Below are 16,150 nucleotides of genomic sequence, written 5' to 3'. Positions count from 1 at the left end.
TCAAACTAGTGTTTAAGAGATCCGATTGTTGATTTATTTCAGGTTCTGTTCGAGGTATAGTCATCAAACTTCCTAGATAAGCTTGGTAAGATGCTGTGATGACCAAACTATAGAGAAGCCATTGCGATGCGAATATTCGCAAGACGAAGGATCTCGATCGTAACTTCACCGTGGCACCTATGAACGTAGAAAACGTGTAGAAAAGAATATAACGATAGGTTGACCAGTCTGGGTGTTTGATGTGGAGTCGATGCACCATCCAACGTACGATCACCGATGCTATAATTATATTTATTAGGATCATTAGCCAAGTATAAGGTGAAAACTCGATTATGTAATTCGTCCATATGGACGGTTGTCTTCCGATACCATGTGGCACTGCCCATGTAAAACAATCCATTCTGTTTTCTGATATGAATTCAGCGCTTGGTTCGGCATCTAGGATACGGATGAATTTTCCAAAAGCTATATCGAAACGAGAATAATTCGGTTGTGTGCTGTTTTTCACCTGAAAGAAATAGGTTGTGTTAATACAAGCTGTGTTTTCTTTGAAATTTTAGTGCTAGATATTACAACGTAGAAACTAAAATAAAGAAAAAAAATGTTTTCAAGACTGTGATTTATGTGCATCTGTAATTTATTTAGTAAGTATGGTTATCGTATTCGTGGTCGTGAAGTAGGAAACACATTTTGGTTGAAGAACATATCTATACTTATGTGGTTTTATATTGAACTTTAGTTCGTTCATTTCTTATCATCAACGAAGTGAAATGAAACGAAGTAGGTACTTAAAATGGTTGTAATAAAATAGTACTTAATTCCGATTTATGAATTGCTCAGTTCGTGGTATTATTATGGATAGGCTAGGTAATTCTTAGCTTTCGTTTTCATCGAGGAATAAAATTTTGTAAAAATTATTCACCTTGTATCCTTTTTTGGTATCAGTTTTCTGAAAAAGAGCTATTTTGGCTGTGAAATTTAAATGCCTTTCGATGAACCTGAATACTTTATTGCCAGTTCCATGTAATTGCCATGTATTATCAGCTAATCGAATTATGGTAGATTCCGGTGGCCTGTTGATCCCCATGCATCTTAACGGGCAACCGTATAAATTGAAAACCTTTGCGAGAAATTATAAAAACACTTCATTAATAAATATGGAATTCATATATTCATGAGAAATGAGACTCGTCTCGAAATATATTTTGTATAATGGTTCCCTGATTAGATCAGAATTCATATTCACACATTCAAAAAATTCCCAAGAATAAAGAATTGTTTTCATTTTTGAAGAAGAATATTATGGGTTGTGACTTTATAAAAATTATTACTCTACAGTAAATTCTGAAGATTGGACGAATGCTTCAAATTGAAATTCATTGAGAGCTGTAATTTTATATTCCTGATTTTTTTTTTTTTTTTCATTTTGAAGTCTTCGTGACTGGTGGAAATGCAGGTTATTTTTTCTGTTACCTATTCAAACCATTGCTCTCCTTTCTGCATCCAATAATGATGAGGAGGAGAATTCGAATCAGGTAAGTACCTACACCTACTTACTCAATTGAAAAATCTGAAAAAAATCTGATATTGTCAATTTTCCAACAATTTTCTCAAAACTTCTTCCATCTCCTGAAGTTTTGATCCAATTTTCATTTTCAATCCATACTTATCGACTAACAAGGGAACCTCTTGAGGTGTCACACTCCGATTTGAACGGGACCGCGATTTTTGGAAATAGCATAGTCTAAAACCCCCTAAAACCGGATTTTCAGCTGCCCAAGTTCATTTTTCGATTTTTGGCGAATTTTTGAAAATTCAAAATTGATTGTTTTTGGCGATTTATGCATTTTTTTTAAAAGTACGAATTCGATCAGTAAAAATGGTCAAAAAAAGTCCCAAAACTAAAATTAATTACCCAAATCCAAATTTTACCATTTCCAGCCATTCTGGAGCCTCCAGCGCGATTTTTCAATCTCTCCAGAATTTTGAATTTACTCCAGAAGGCGTGAATATATAGTTGGGCAGCTAAAAATCAAGTTGTATATTACACTCGACCTGTTTAACGAGTTTATCCACATTTGAGCCGATTTTGAGAGTGACACCTCAAAAGCTGCTTTTTGACCAGCTTTTTCAAAATTAAAAAATCCAAAAAATCAAAAGTTTCTCGTTTGTGTGGAAATTTTCGAAATTCACGCGAATCGCTGTATTTTGTCCAAGGCTAACACCCCAAATCCGAATTTCACAATTTCCAGCCATTCTGGAGCCTCCAGCGCGATTTTTCAATTTCTCCAGAATTTTGAATTTGCTCCAGAAGGCGTGAATATGCGATTGGGCAGCTAAAAATTGAGTTGTGTATCATACTCAACCTGTTTAACGAATTTGTCTATATTTGAGCGGATTTTGAGAGTGACGCCTCAAAAGTGGCTTTTTGACCAGTTTTTTTCAAAATTAAAAAATCCAAAAAATCAAAAGTTTTCCGTTTGCGTAGAAATTTTTGAAATTCACGCGAATCGCTGTATTTTGTCCAAAACTAACGCCCCAAATCAAAATTTTACAATTTCTAGCCATTCTGGAGCCTCCTATGCGATTTTTCAATTTCTCCAGGATTTTGAATTTGCTCCAGAAGGCGTGAATATGCGATTGGGCAGCTAAAAATCGAGTTGTGTATCATATTCGACCTGTTTAACGAGTTTATTCACATTTGAGCCGATTCTGAGAGTGACACCTCAAAAGTGGTTTTTTGACCAGCTTTTTTCAAAATTAAAAAATTCCAAAAATCAAAAAATAACCGTTTGTGAGGAAATTTTTGAAATTTGTGCGAATCGCTGTATTTTGTCCGTAACTATCCCCCCAAATCAAAATTTTACAATTTCCAGCCATTCTGGAGCCTCCTATGCTATTTTTCAATTTCTCCAGGATTTTGAATTTGCTCCAGAAAGCGTGAATATGAAGTTGGGCAGCTAAAAATTAGGTTGTGTATTACACTCGACCTGTTTAACGAGTTTATCTACATTTGAGCCGATGTTGGGAGTGACACCTCAAGAGTGGTTTTTTGACCAGATTTTTTCAAAATTAAAAAATCCAAAAAATCAAAAGATAGGTAACCGTTTGTGAGGAAATTTTTGAAATTTGTACAAATCGCTGTATTTCTCCATGAACTAAACTCCGGAGCGCAAATTTTACAATTTCCAGCCGTTTGGAGCGAGAGTGACACCTCAAAAAACCACTCTTGAGGTGTCACTCTCAAAATCGGCTCAAATGTAGATAAACTCGTTAAACAGGTCGAGTATAATACACAACTCGATTTTTAGCTGCCCAACTATATATTCACGCCTTCTGGAGCAAATTCAAAATTCTGGAGAAATATGAAAATCGCGCTGGAGGCTCCAGAATGGCTGGAAATGGAAAATTTGGATTTGAGTAATTAATATTTGTTTTGGACTTATTTTGACCATTTTTACTGATCAAATTTGTACTTAAAAAAAAGCATAAATCGCTAAAAACAATCCATTTTATGAATTTTCAAAAATTCGCCAAAAATTGAAAAATGAACTTGGGCAGCTGAAAATTCGGTTTTGGGGGTTTTAGACTATGCTCTTTCCAAAAATCGCGGTCCCGTTCAAATCAGATTGTGACACCTCAAGAGGTTCCCTTGTAAAAGTCTTCAAAATTCTACATTCTAACACTTAGGTATCGAACAAACCAACCTTTTTGATCCTCGAAAACAAATCATGCCCATTCAGGAACGCTCTGTTGGCAGAATTCCAAACATTGATCAATATAGGAGGACCAGTTTCTCCGCACCTAGTCGGTGAAAACGGATAATACGTATAAATTCGTATATTTTTAGATATCTTATACGGTACCAGAGCAATAACATCGATGATCTGATACAGCCAAAACTCCTCCAACGTATTTTGAATCTGCCTCAGGTCGATTTTCTCTTGATAGTCGAATATCACCACAAATCTCATCACATTATTGGGCGGAATTTTATCCAATATTTCAACGTAGCTCGTCTCGCGGTTATCTTGGAAAAAGAAAAAGAATCCCATGTTTCGAGACACGTTACTCGATGTCGTGATGATCTTCAAGCCTTTATTTAAATCACGTACGAGAAACTCGCTCAAATCCGAATTCAACTGTTCGGCCATGAAAATCATATTTCTACCGGCTGAGTAAGTTTCCGAAATGTTATAGACGCAGTTTTTTATCAGATTCATTTCTTGTCTGCGATTTTCCGAGTACTCCGAGGGTACAGTATCGGCGAGAGTTTTGCATAAAGATTTTGGAAATGAATTTAGTAGAACGAGCAACACGAGTAGGATCATCGCGTTAATAATTCGAATTGAAATTACGAAGTAATTAGGTTGATTGATGGTCGAAGCTTTTTTCAATTAGATTAAAAGTAGGTATTAAATCGAACAAAGACAGCTTTGCATTATAATTTTTCTATTGTAAGAATTTCTATTGGCTAACAGGGTCTTTGAGAAATGCTGTCAAACAGAGAATAATAGTCGAAGAATGATTAGAAAAAAATAATCGTCTAATAAATAATTCTCTAAGTTAGGTAATTTTATAAACGTATATTTCGAACAATACCAAAGGTATAAAACGTAAAATAAAACAAACATAAAATCAACGAGTTCTGCATCAACAGAATGAAAGCTTATACTTCTAATTTTCAAAACAAAAAATTAAAAAATTAATTAAAAAAAGTCAAACGTGCGGCGAAATAACGTCAATGAAAAACATTAGTAGAAAGACAAACAATTTTTTGTCCAGAAAAAAACTATTGTTAAAGTCCAAATAGAACAAAAAAAATGAACACACAAATTAAAAAAATCAACTTCTACAAGTAAAAGATATTAAACTATAATATCGAAGCACCGCAAAATGTAAACGTTTTTCAACGTTTTTCTTTTTTGATTTCGTTTTCGATTTTCATGGCACGCGAATGAATATAGGATTCGCCGGGAACCATTGGTTCAATATCGAAGTCTTCGGGGTTGATATTAAATTCTTCATTTTTTATCCCATGAGACATATACGAATCTACTGGTTCGTCCTTGAAGGAAGGTTTAGGTTTGCCGCAGGCAAAATCGATCATTGATTCGGTCTCGCTTTCTGTATCTTTCTTAATCTTAGCAGAATTCGATCCGAGATCATTTTGGTGCGTTTCGTCTTCGCTCAAGTCTACAAACTCGCGAGTTCTTTTACGAGATTTGGATGAAGTATCCTTAGAAGACGAGGGTTCTTCTTTAATTTTCACATCTTTCTCGACTTTGATGTTCACAGATGGTGGTACATTGTTGTTTTGAGTTCTTTCAACAGCGGTTCGAGAACATTCGGGTTGTTCTGCTTTGATAGGTATCGGCATAGGAAATGGAACTTTTTCGGGTTTTTCCTGCTTTATAGGTATAGGCCGTGGAAACTCGCATCGTTCTTTTTCAGGTTTTATAACTCTAGGTAAATCGTCGTGACGAGTATCGGAAGACGGTCGGGCTGGAGAATCCTTTTCGAGTTTGATAGGTCTCGAGTAATCAGCACGATCGTTCGGTTCAGTACTACTAGATGGTTGCACGTGAGGATCCTTCTCCAGTTTCATGGGTCTTGAGTAATCAGCACGATCGTTCGGTTCAGTACTACTAGATGGTTGCACGCAAGGATCCTTCTCCAGTTTCATAGGTCTCGGATTATCTGGACGATCGTTTTGCTCAGAAGTACGAGATGGTTGAATATGAGAATCCTTTTCGACTTTTATTGGTCTCGGATAATCTGGACGATCGCTCTGCTCAGAACTACTAGATGGTCGAACGTGAGAATCTTCTTTTTCGACTTTGATTGGTCTCGGATAATCAGCACGATCGCTCTGCTCGGCACTAGAAGATGGTCGAACTTGAGAATCGTCTTTTTCAACTTTGATTGGTCTAGGAATATCAGAATTATCGTCTCGCTCAGCACGAACGTCGGATTCTTTTTCAATTTTTATTGGTATTGGTCTTGGAAAATCAACAGCGTCCTTACGAGCACTGGAATTCTCTTTTTCGATTTTTATCTGTATTGGCATCGGGAAATCATCACCATCGTCCTTCCTAGCACTACGGGATGGTCGAGCGTCATCTTTCTCAATTTTTATTGGTCTAGGAAAATCATCGTCGTCCTGTTGCGCAATACGCGATTGTCGTTGATCATTGGTGGAATCTTTTTCGATTTTAATCTTAATCGGCATCGGGAAATCATCGTCGTCGTCTTGATGAGTGCGGTTAGATCGACGTTCATCGCTGCGATCTTTTTCGACTTTTATAGGTATTGGCAGTGGGAAATCTGATCCATCGTTATCACGTTTCTCAGTCTTAACAGGAATAGGCATAGGAAATTTACCCGTATGAGAATCCCATCGAGATTTTTCCGATTTATTACGTAATTCAGAATCACGAGTATATTCGTAGCTGCTACCAGCATCACTTGATATCACAGATGCGGCATCATCGATGTCGAACGGGATATCTAAATGTTCGGTTTTCAATAAAAAGTCATCACGAATATCCGGTCGTTCTGTTTTGATTCTCGTTGGTATTTCAGCCCGTTCGGTTTTAATCTTCACCGGAATATCTTCACGTTCGGTTTTAATCCTCGCAGAAATCTCATCGCGTTCGATTTTTATTCCAGAACTGGTAGTGCTATCGGATCGAGAAGAATCTCTTCTTGAACGCGAATCACGAGAACGATGAGACTCTTGACCATCGGAACGTTCTGTTTTCAACTCGAAAGGAATATCTACGTGTTCGCTTTTCAGAATAGAATCGTAGTCGCGTTCACTTTTCACTCGATCGTCATCGTATCTTCGGTGGCGTTCGTCTCTTTCCTTCTTTACACGATCGTCGTCGTGATGTCTGCGATGGCGATCATCTCGTTCACTTTTTACCCGGTCATCGTCGTATCTACGGTGACGGTCGTCTCGTTCAGTCTTTATACGGTCGTCGTCGTATCTTCGATGGCGATCATCTCGTTCTTTCTTGATACGATCGTCATCGTATCTTCGATCGTCGCGTTCACTCTTTACGCGATCGTCATCGTACCTACGATGGTATTCGTCTCGTTCTCTTTTTATTCTTCTTTCTTCAGAGCTGCGACCACGTCGATCTCTTCTCGGAGTATCGTCGAAATCGCGTTCGAGTTTAATTGGACGGTGACGAGGCGGCTCTTTCTCGTACTTGATGTCCTTTTCTTTTTTTATATCCTTTTCTCGTTTGATTTCGTGCTCGCCTTTCTCTTTTTTATAAGCGTAGTTTTTATCTTCTTTTTCCTTTTTGATGCGGTATTCGTCCTTTTCTTTCTTAATATCGCGTTCTGACTTGATCGACCGTAATTCGTGTTTCAACGCTTCGTTTTCTTTGATACGTTTTTTTTCTTCGGCTCGTTCGCGTTCTAGTTTAATTTCATCCGATTCTTGCTGAGCTTGCTGAGTTTCTTCTTCGTATTCGTCTTCGTCTTCACTCTGGATGTATTTCAGGCATTGCTCGCGGATTACTTGAGCCCATCTGACCGTGTACGATTGGCTACAGTATCGAACGTTGTCGATTTCTTGATGGAACTGAAAATAAAATTATCTAGATTAGTCTGGCATATGATAGTAGGAGTAATTGCACCCCCTCCCTCACCAGTCATCTGGGACACACTTCTTTTGTCAAAGTGGACATCCTAAGGAACATTTTAACGCAAACTTGACAATAAAAAAAGTGACTAGATCGAAAGAGCGTGCAAAAATATATCAGATAGCCAAATTTTCAGACACTGAAGTGCATTTTTCGATTTTTGGTGAATTTTTGAAAACCAAATTTGAGTCCAAAATGAGAAAAAAATCACAAATTTCAGAAAATTGACCTAGAAAGCTTACATTTGAGATGTGCCCTATTTTCGACCAGTCCAACCGATTGCAAACGGTTTTGAACCATTTTGAACCGTTCTGGAGCCTCCAGAAAAATTTTGAATTTTGAAATGTCTGCAAAATTAAATCAAATAAAGGTGAAAAACCGAAATTCACTCTTCACGCTAATTTCAACACTCAATTAGGTCGACTGCAGATGGTTTCAAGTCGTTCTGGAGCCTACATAGACTTTTTGGAAATTTCTGGAGCCTCCAGCAGATTTTTGAGAATTTTTTACGCATTTATTGAAAAACTGGAATTTTTAAAAAATCACTGGATACTTTAAAACCGCAGGATACTACCTTCAATCGCCTTTCAAAAATCTGCTGGAGGCTCCAGAAATTTCCGAAATGCCGCTGGAGGCTCCAGAACGATTTGAACCCACTTGGAGTCGACTTAAAAGTGAGTTAAAATAAGAGTAAAGAGTGAATTTCGGCTTTCCAACTTCATTTGATAATAATTTGAGAAAATTCCAACATTCAAAAATCTGCTGGAGGCTCCAGAAATTTCCGAAATGCCGCTGGAGGCTCCAAAACGATTTGAACCCACTTGAAGTCGACTTAAAAGCGAGTTGAAATAAAAGGAAAGAGTGAATTTCGGCTTTCCACCTTTATTTGGTAAAATTTTGTGAAAATTCCAACGTTCAAAAATCTGCTGGAGGCTCCAGAAATTTCCGAAATGCCGCTGGAGGCTCCAAAACGATTTGAACCCACTTGAAGTCGACTTAAAAGCGAGTTGAAATAAAAGGAAAGAGTAAATTTCGGCTTTCCACCTTTATTTGGTAAAATTTTGTGAAAATTCCAACATTAAAAAATCTGCTGGAGGCTCCAGAACTGCTCAAGACGATTCAAAACCGTTTCCAAACAATTCGGCGAGTCGAAAATAAGGTACATCTTGAATTTTAGCTTTCTAGATCAATTTGGTGAAATTTTGATTTTTTTTCTCATTTTGGGCCCAAATGATTGATTTTTAAAAATTCACCAAAAATCGAAAAATGCATTTCAGCGCCTGAAATTTTGACTAGTGAAGGAATTTTGGATTCTTTTTCGATTTCGCTTAGTCCAGTTCAAATATTTTTATGTGATGCCCATGTTTAAAAGCAAAATCTCTGATTTCGGTTTTCCTTGTCATTCAAAATGGCTTCCATTTTGTGAGTAAAACCAATTTTTTTTTTTAGCAAGTTTCCTCCAAAATGTTACAAAGATGTCCCCTTGAAGAAAGGGTGCAATATTGCATTCGAATAACCTAATGATATTCACCTGACACGCTAATTCTTCGGTAAATTCGTATTTGTCGTTTAATATTTCGATATTCGCCTCGCTGGTATTTTCAAAAGCAATCATACAATCGTCGTAGGTCGCAGCACACTTATTTTTCAAGAAAAAAAATAAAATTGGTAAACTCATGACTTTGAAAACCTTTTCATATTTATCGTCTTCATCGATTTCTCCCTCATCATCTGCACATAAATTCAAAACAATTGATAATTCATCGATCGATGAATCACTATAGCAATACGAAGTTACGAGAAGTGTAAATACGTACCATCGTCATCATCAGTATTTGAAGTTTCCCATATTCGTTTGAGAGAATACTTCACAGCTGACATGGAACAGTTATGGAACGGTTCGTCGAACATGGTGTACAGATGTGCGGCTTTTTTCGAATCGTTTCTCTAAAACACACACACACAAACAAACACAAATTAAATACGTAATGATTAGTCTATTCAATAACGTATTTAGTTCGGCCATTTTAACTCACTAATTGAATGAAATCCGTAATTCCTTGATACATGCCTAAATATCCTCTGGTAGCTTTGACAAAATCAAGAGGAATGCGATGGGTTTTTTCGCTATGCTCTTTAATAGTGTAGCTGTATCCCAATGGCGTAACACCTAAGCAATGATGGGGGGGGGGGCGATTAATCCACGTATTAAAATTTCTTATTCTGTATTCGTTTCATTTCATCTTACCTGGATTGAGAATACGATGAAATACATCGGTAACACCTTCCTTCAAAGTAAATCTCGAAATAGCTATTTCAGCGGGTACGAATTCGTCATCGGAAGTCTTACAGAAATAATTTACATGAATCAAGTAAAATACGTGATTGATAAGATCATCTGAAATGATAAAATTTGAATTTAATTCGACCGAAATATGTGCCATATGATTATCTGAAATAATGACAGTTACGTACTTGTGGTCATTCTTTCAACCATTTCTTCAATATACATTTTCTCTTCACGTTGTTTAGCCTCTTTAATGGTAAGTGCTCGATTTGGCATAGGTACAGGATTCTTTTTCTTTTTAAGGGGAGCTGTCCCTCTGGCACGTTCTTCGGATTTATTATAATCATCAGCCATCTTCTTATACCGATCCTTTTCCTGTTGAGATAATTTTGACCATGGTTCGCCGGCTCTTTTCATCACTTCCTGAAAGCCCCCATTGATTCGCATGCGTCTTCGAAATTCTTCGACGAAACAAGAAAAGGCATTTTTGCGTTTCGCTTTGGCCATTTTGATTTACAACTGAAAAATGAACATAAACGATGAAATGAATGGGAATATAATTAACCGGATGAAGGTGTCAGAGAGAGATGATGCTTCAACGAAGCGTCATCAACGCGTTTAGGTGAACGAAAATTAGGATCGGCGTCCATAATATTCAATATTCATGCTCAGTTCTTACACATAGGTACTTACTTTATTCGATAAAAGATGAATGTTATAGATAACCTTAATGAACTTTGAACGAGGCAGAAATAAACATGCTGCGAAGTTTTCAACTTCTGTAAAAATGATGTCGAAGGATAAAATAAAACCTAGGAGGTAAAGTTAAACTCTAGTACCATAAAATACCAACCTGCTCGCAACCAAACGAAACTAAAGCGTATTATTTCTATTTTAAAATCCTATCAACATGGACGTGAATTTTTAAATCGAATGGAATTTTTCAATTATTTGGAATTTGTAAAACATTGCCAAAACGAAACAGAGATAGAGCAAGTCCAGATAAGAGACGATGAAAGAAGAAAAATTTACAATCATGGCCAATTGGCCAACAGCATTTGAATATCGAATGTTGAAATCGAATATCGAAACATCGAGTATATCAAGTATAAGTCTGGCTATGAATTGTAAATGTAATTTGTAAATGGTACAGCATCGATACAGAAATCGATAATCGAATACTTTTGAGGAATGAAACATCTGTGTGTGATAAGAAATGCGGATTGATAATCGAATAAACGATAAATAACGAGCATAAAAAGCTGAACTTTTCAAACTTTTATTTTAAGAATAAAAAACAACATGTAAATCGTACAAACGCTACACAAGGAATGAAAAGGTGGGCGACACTTACGACACCTCACCTCTACGAGCTTAAAACTAATAACGTAACGCTAAATAACGTAACAAAACGTATCTTAAACGAATAGGTAATATAGATAGGTAATAACGAACGAACGATTCGAATCGAAAGGGAATTTCCATTCAACACCCTCCCCTGGTTTGCAGGTGTAAAGTGCAAACCAAAAACGCAAAGTAAAAAATAAAACTACAAAAAATAAAAATAAACATAAACAGTTGATAAAAATAAAACCGGCAAAAGGTTAAGTTTGCAAGTATTTCGGATTAGAGTAAGTATTTTTCGATCAGAAGATCAATTTTAATTCGAGTCAAGGGTTTGGTGAACAAATCCGCGAGATTTTCATTCGATCCGACATGGCTTACGGTGATTTCCGATCGTTTAAGCGCGTCCTTCGTATTGTGATAGCACATATCGATGTGCCTAGTTCGCCTAGTTTCCAAATTTTTTGCCATTGCAATGGCCGCAGATGAATCGCAATAAATTGCCGTAGGACCAAGACGAAATGAAAAAACGGTAAGCAGATTGCGGATTGCGCGAACTTCGTTAGTAGCGTATGATAACGCCATATATTCGGCTTCGCCACTGCTGGTCGCTACAGTGGTTTGTTTACGTGTTCGCCAAACGATTGGATTTCCATATAAAAAAATTATAAGACCAGAAGACGATTTTCTATCGGTGGAATCGCCACCGTGGTCCGAATCAACAAAGGCTTCGAGGATTATTTCAGACGTATCCGTAAACGTTAATTTTCGATCGATTGTTCCCTTTAAGTAACGAAGAATTCGCTTGATAGCCAACAAGAGGGCTTTAGTGGGTTTAGTCTGAAATCGAGATAGATAATTTACCGCAAACGCGATGTCGGCGCGTGTCCACATCGCTACGTAAGACAGGGCACCGAGCATCTGGCGGCAGATGCTTTCCAAAGATTTATCGACCTTATCATCTGATTTCGCCGGATCGAGATCGAAGGGAGTCGCTACCGGAACACAATTTTCGAGATTAAATTTTCGTAAAAGCGTAGCGATGTAATCAATATGATCTAATGTAATTTGGTGTTCGGTGCGTTTAATATTTACCCCTAAATAACGTTTGACTTGTCCCAAGTCTTTAGTTTCGAAGTTTTCGGATAATAATTTAATTACTTCTTCGATTAAACGATTGTCCCAACCGGTTATTAAAAAGTCATCGACGTATATTACGAGTATACAACGAAGCGGATCATCAGGATGAACAAATATCGTACTATCGAACGCGGATCTAACGAGACCCATACGCAAAAGAATTCGAGATAATTCTTCGTGCCAAATTAGCGGGGATATTTTAAGACCATATAACGCTCGTTTGAGTTTCCATACCGCATTTTTAAAACGATTATTTGGTATATTATAACCTTTCGGAGGTCTTACGTAAACCGGTTTAAGTAATTTTCCGTATAAAAATGCTGCAACAATATCTACGCCACGTAGTTGCCAGCCAAATTTTAAAGCAAGAGAAATTACTGCTTTAACATATTCGATTCTAGAAACGGGTGCGAATAACATATCATCGGTATAGTATTGGGGGTCTTGATAACCGCGAACAACGATTCGAGCTTTAAAATTATCATCAGATTTAACACGAAAAACCCATTTTAAATCGAGAATTTTTTCATTTTCAGGTGCTTCAACGACATCGAACGTGTTCATACGCTCAAGATTATTCAATTCGTCGCTCATCGCTTCAAGCCAACGATAACAGTCAGGCGATTCAATAGCCTTCTCAAACGTAAGTTCAGCTGCTTTTTGTTTTATTTTGGCGAGCGTGAGATTCGCGATTTCTTCGACACGTTCTTCGGGTATTATATTTTCAAAAGTTAGCGTGGCGACGTCGCTAACTGTAATCAGATCAATTGCGTCTCCGTAGACGATATTTTCATTAACACGTACGTGTGTTTTTTCACAAACTTCGTTTGATTCGACATCGAGTAAAATGTATCCGGTTTCGCTATAACCTGCCACAACGTAACGTTTTGATCTTTCATCAAGTTTAGCGCGACGTTCTTCCGGAACGAGTGCCATTGCTACAGAACCGAATACACGAATATATTTATAGGTTGGTTTGTGGCCGTTCCAACGTTCGTAAGGTGTCTGAAAATTAATCGCGGAGGAAGGTAAAATATTCGTAATATACGTAGCCGCGTAAACAGCTAAGTGCCAGAAATATTTTGGCATTTTTGCGCCAAATAAAAGCGCGCGAGTTCGCTCCATTAAAACACGATTCATTCGTTCAACTCGCCCATTGTGTTCGTGCACGTAAGGCTCTGAGACAACTTGAACGATACCTTTTTCGGCGCAAAATTGTTTGAGACGACCTGCAACGAATTCGAGCGCACCATCTGAACGTAATTTATGAATTTTCAAATTAAATTTTGCCGTTGCTTGGCGCTCAAACGTAATAAAACAGTTAACCGCGTCCGATCGATTACGAATTGTATAAATTACGGTGAAATGCGTGTAATCGTCAATAATTACAAACACGTACATAGAACCTTCGAGATTTACGGAGAGAGGACCGATTGTGTCAATATTAACGATTTCTAATGGACGTTTTCCTACATAACGCACGTCGTCAGTCGGATTACGAGTTTGTTTAGCGTCAGCACACACATCGCAAGTTGTGCTGGTGATTTCTTTATTAAACGGAATTTTTTCAGTAGAATTATCGTTAATTTTTCGCGTAATTTCAGACGACGCATGAGCTAAACGATTATGCCAAAGACGTTGCGCAGGAGTAATAGTGATAAGAGCGACTTCGTTTTCCTGTACGGGTGGGGGTTCGTTCGCGACAACAGGACCGCAAGCGTGATCACGATTAAAAGTAACCTGAAAGAGACCTGATGGTGTTTTTGTTGCTTCGAAAGCAAGTACGTCATCGGCAGTAAAGACACAAGCTTTATCTTTTAAAAATTTTACCGAACATCCGTTTTCCATTAATCGACTAACTGATAATAAATTAGCCGAAAATTCGTTCGAAAATTTCACGCGCGTTAAATTAAACCTTCGCTCATTAGTTTTTACTTTAACATTTCCCATTTTCGTTACTTTAATTTTTATGTTTGTTTTCGCAGAACCGATTGTTTCATCAACGTCTACGAACGAATGGAATAACGAATCATTACGAATATAATGACCTGAAGCGCCAGAATCGAGAATAAAAGTTAATTGATCCTCCGGTGGATCGTCTACAAAACAAGCGGTAAGCAAAGTTACTTCGGCTAAATTTGCTTTTTGAACGTTTTTCGGTTTACGATCTGAACTATCGATATGATCGCCATATTTCTTACAATATTTGCCTATATGGCCAGTTTGATGGCACCGGAAACAGACCGTATTAGTATTATCGAACGTTTGGGGAGACGAATTCGAATTAGTATTATTTACGCTACAATTATTGGGATTTCGCCAATTCACATTATTAGGCTGTTTGTTACCACTAGAGTTACCATTATTATTAACATTATTTTTAAAATTAGAATTCGATTGTTTAAAGTTACCATTTGAGTTGCTTTGATTATTTGTAGATCCAGAGGATCGCGCAATCGGATTGCCGTCTTTATCGTAGTTCGCACGGCATTGTTTTACATGATGGTTCGTTCGATGACAACGAGTACACTTGGTAACGGCGCCGGTGACCATTGCGGAACCCTTCGGCTCGGATGTTAGCGTTGATGGTTTTTTCTTACAGCCATCAATGATCAGGGCTTTGACGTGATCGGGATCGGTGAGGTTCGCTTTTACAGACTTGATCGATGTTCGCACGTGTGAGTATTGGTCAGGAATTATATTTAGCATCCAGGTGACCTCCTCTTGAGGTGCCACGTGACCGCCATTGATGCGAATTCGTTCGGCATGGTACATTATGTCGTCGCATAAATCGTCAACTTTTTTATAATCTGAGAACTTCAGATTTTGAACGATTGTACGGGAGTCAACTTGACCTTCAACTTCTTCAACTTCATATCTTTTTCGCAGTTTTTGAAGAAATTCGTATGGAGTATCAGCTAGATAACGACGCGCGATGTTTCGAGTCACATGGCTGGTCAAAATGGAAAGTGCTCGTACCTGTTCTTCGTCGGACGCCTTGCTATCTTTCATTAACGTAGAAGCATAGCCAGCGGCTTTAATTCGAATGGTGATTAATTTATCCCACGTGGTAAAATCGGTGCCGTCGAACACGAGGTTTGGATCAACGGTAAATTTGATAGCAGCCATATCGTTCAGTTTTTCTTTTTTAGGTGTTTTGTTAGTCGGATCTTTTTTTGAGTCTGTTTTAGACGAATTCGATGCCGTATTCGGAGATACAGGCGGCGTATTTGACGTTGACGGAGACTCACTTGGCTCAATTTTTGGAGTTTCGGATTTCGGCGAATCTGGGTGAAATTCTTTACCCGATCTTAGACCAGACATTCGGCGCGCACTATTATTAGAGCGATTTTCGCATTTAACGAGCGAAAAATTAGTTCAACAACGTGTTCGCATACCTGCACACCACGTGCACAATGACGGCAAACTCAAAATTTCGAAAAAAATACGATTAAACTTTCGCACAACGCGCAGAAAGGGATCTTGGACCCTCTGCTACCATGATAATCGAATAAACGATAAATAACGAGCATAAAAAGCTGAACTTTTCAAACTTTTATTTTAAGAATAAAAAACAACATGTAAATCGTACAAACGCTACACAAGGAATGAAAAGGTGGGCGACACTTACGACACCTCACCTCTACGAGCTTAAAACTAATAACGTAACGCTAAATAACGTAACAAAACGTATCTTAAACGAATAGGTAATATAGATAGG

The 16,150-nt window shown here is 37.7% G+C and overlaps 2 protein-coding genes across 2 annotated transcripts; both read right to left on the bottom strand.

Moving 5' to 3' along the window:
- Window positions 1–6: 6 nt before the first annotated feature.
- Window positions 7–4,446, bottom strand: LOC135849604 (uncharacterized; the record flags this gene model as incomplete). Its single annotated transcript, XM_065370077.1, has 4 exons — window positions 3,708–4,446; window positions 923–1,120; window positions 370–508; window positions 7–279 (listed from the first exon to the last, which is right to left on the bottom strand). Coding segments are annotated over exons 1-4 (1,234 nt in total), but the record flags the coding sequence as incomplete, so codon positions are not given.
- A 120-nt stretch (window positions 4,447–4,566) lies between these two features.
- Window positions 4,567–10,971, bottom strand: LOC135849603 (probable serine/threonine-protein kinase kinX). Its single transcript, XM_065370076.1, has 8 exons — window positions 10,799–10,971; window positions 10,639–10,724; window positions 10,134–10,464; window positions 9,907–10,056; window positions 9,695–9,828; window positions 9,476–9,605; window positions 9,190–9,389; window positions 4,567–7,597 (listed from the first exon to the last, which is right to left on the bottom strand). The coding sequence occupies exons 3-8, from the start codon at window positions 10,450–10,452 to the stop codon at window positions 4,910–4,912; spliced, it is 3,621 nt and encodes a 1,206-aa protein (XP_065226148.1). The 5' UTR covers window positions 10,453–10,464; window positions 10,639–10,724; window positions 10,799–10,971; the 3' UTR covers window positions 4,567–4,909.
- Window positions 10,972–16,150: the final 5,179 nt, after the last annotated feature.

This window comes from Planococcus citri, unplaced genomic scaffold, assembly GCF_950023065.1.
Source record: "Planococcus citri unplaced genomic scaffold, ihPlaCitr1.1 scaffold_15, whole genome shotgun sequence".
Taxonomy (NCBI): Eukaryota; Metazoa; Arthropoda; class Insecta; order Hemiptera; family Pseudococcidae; genus Planococcus; species Planococcus citri.
The sequence above is the reverse complement of the archived record's forward strand: the minus strand, read 5'-3'. Positions and strand labels throughout refer to the sequence as shown.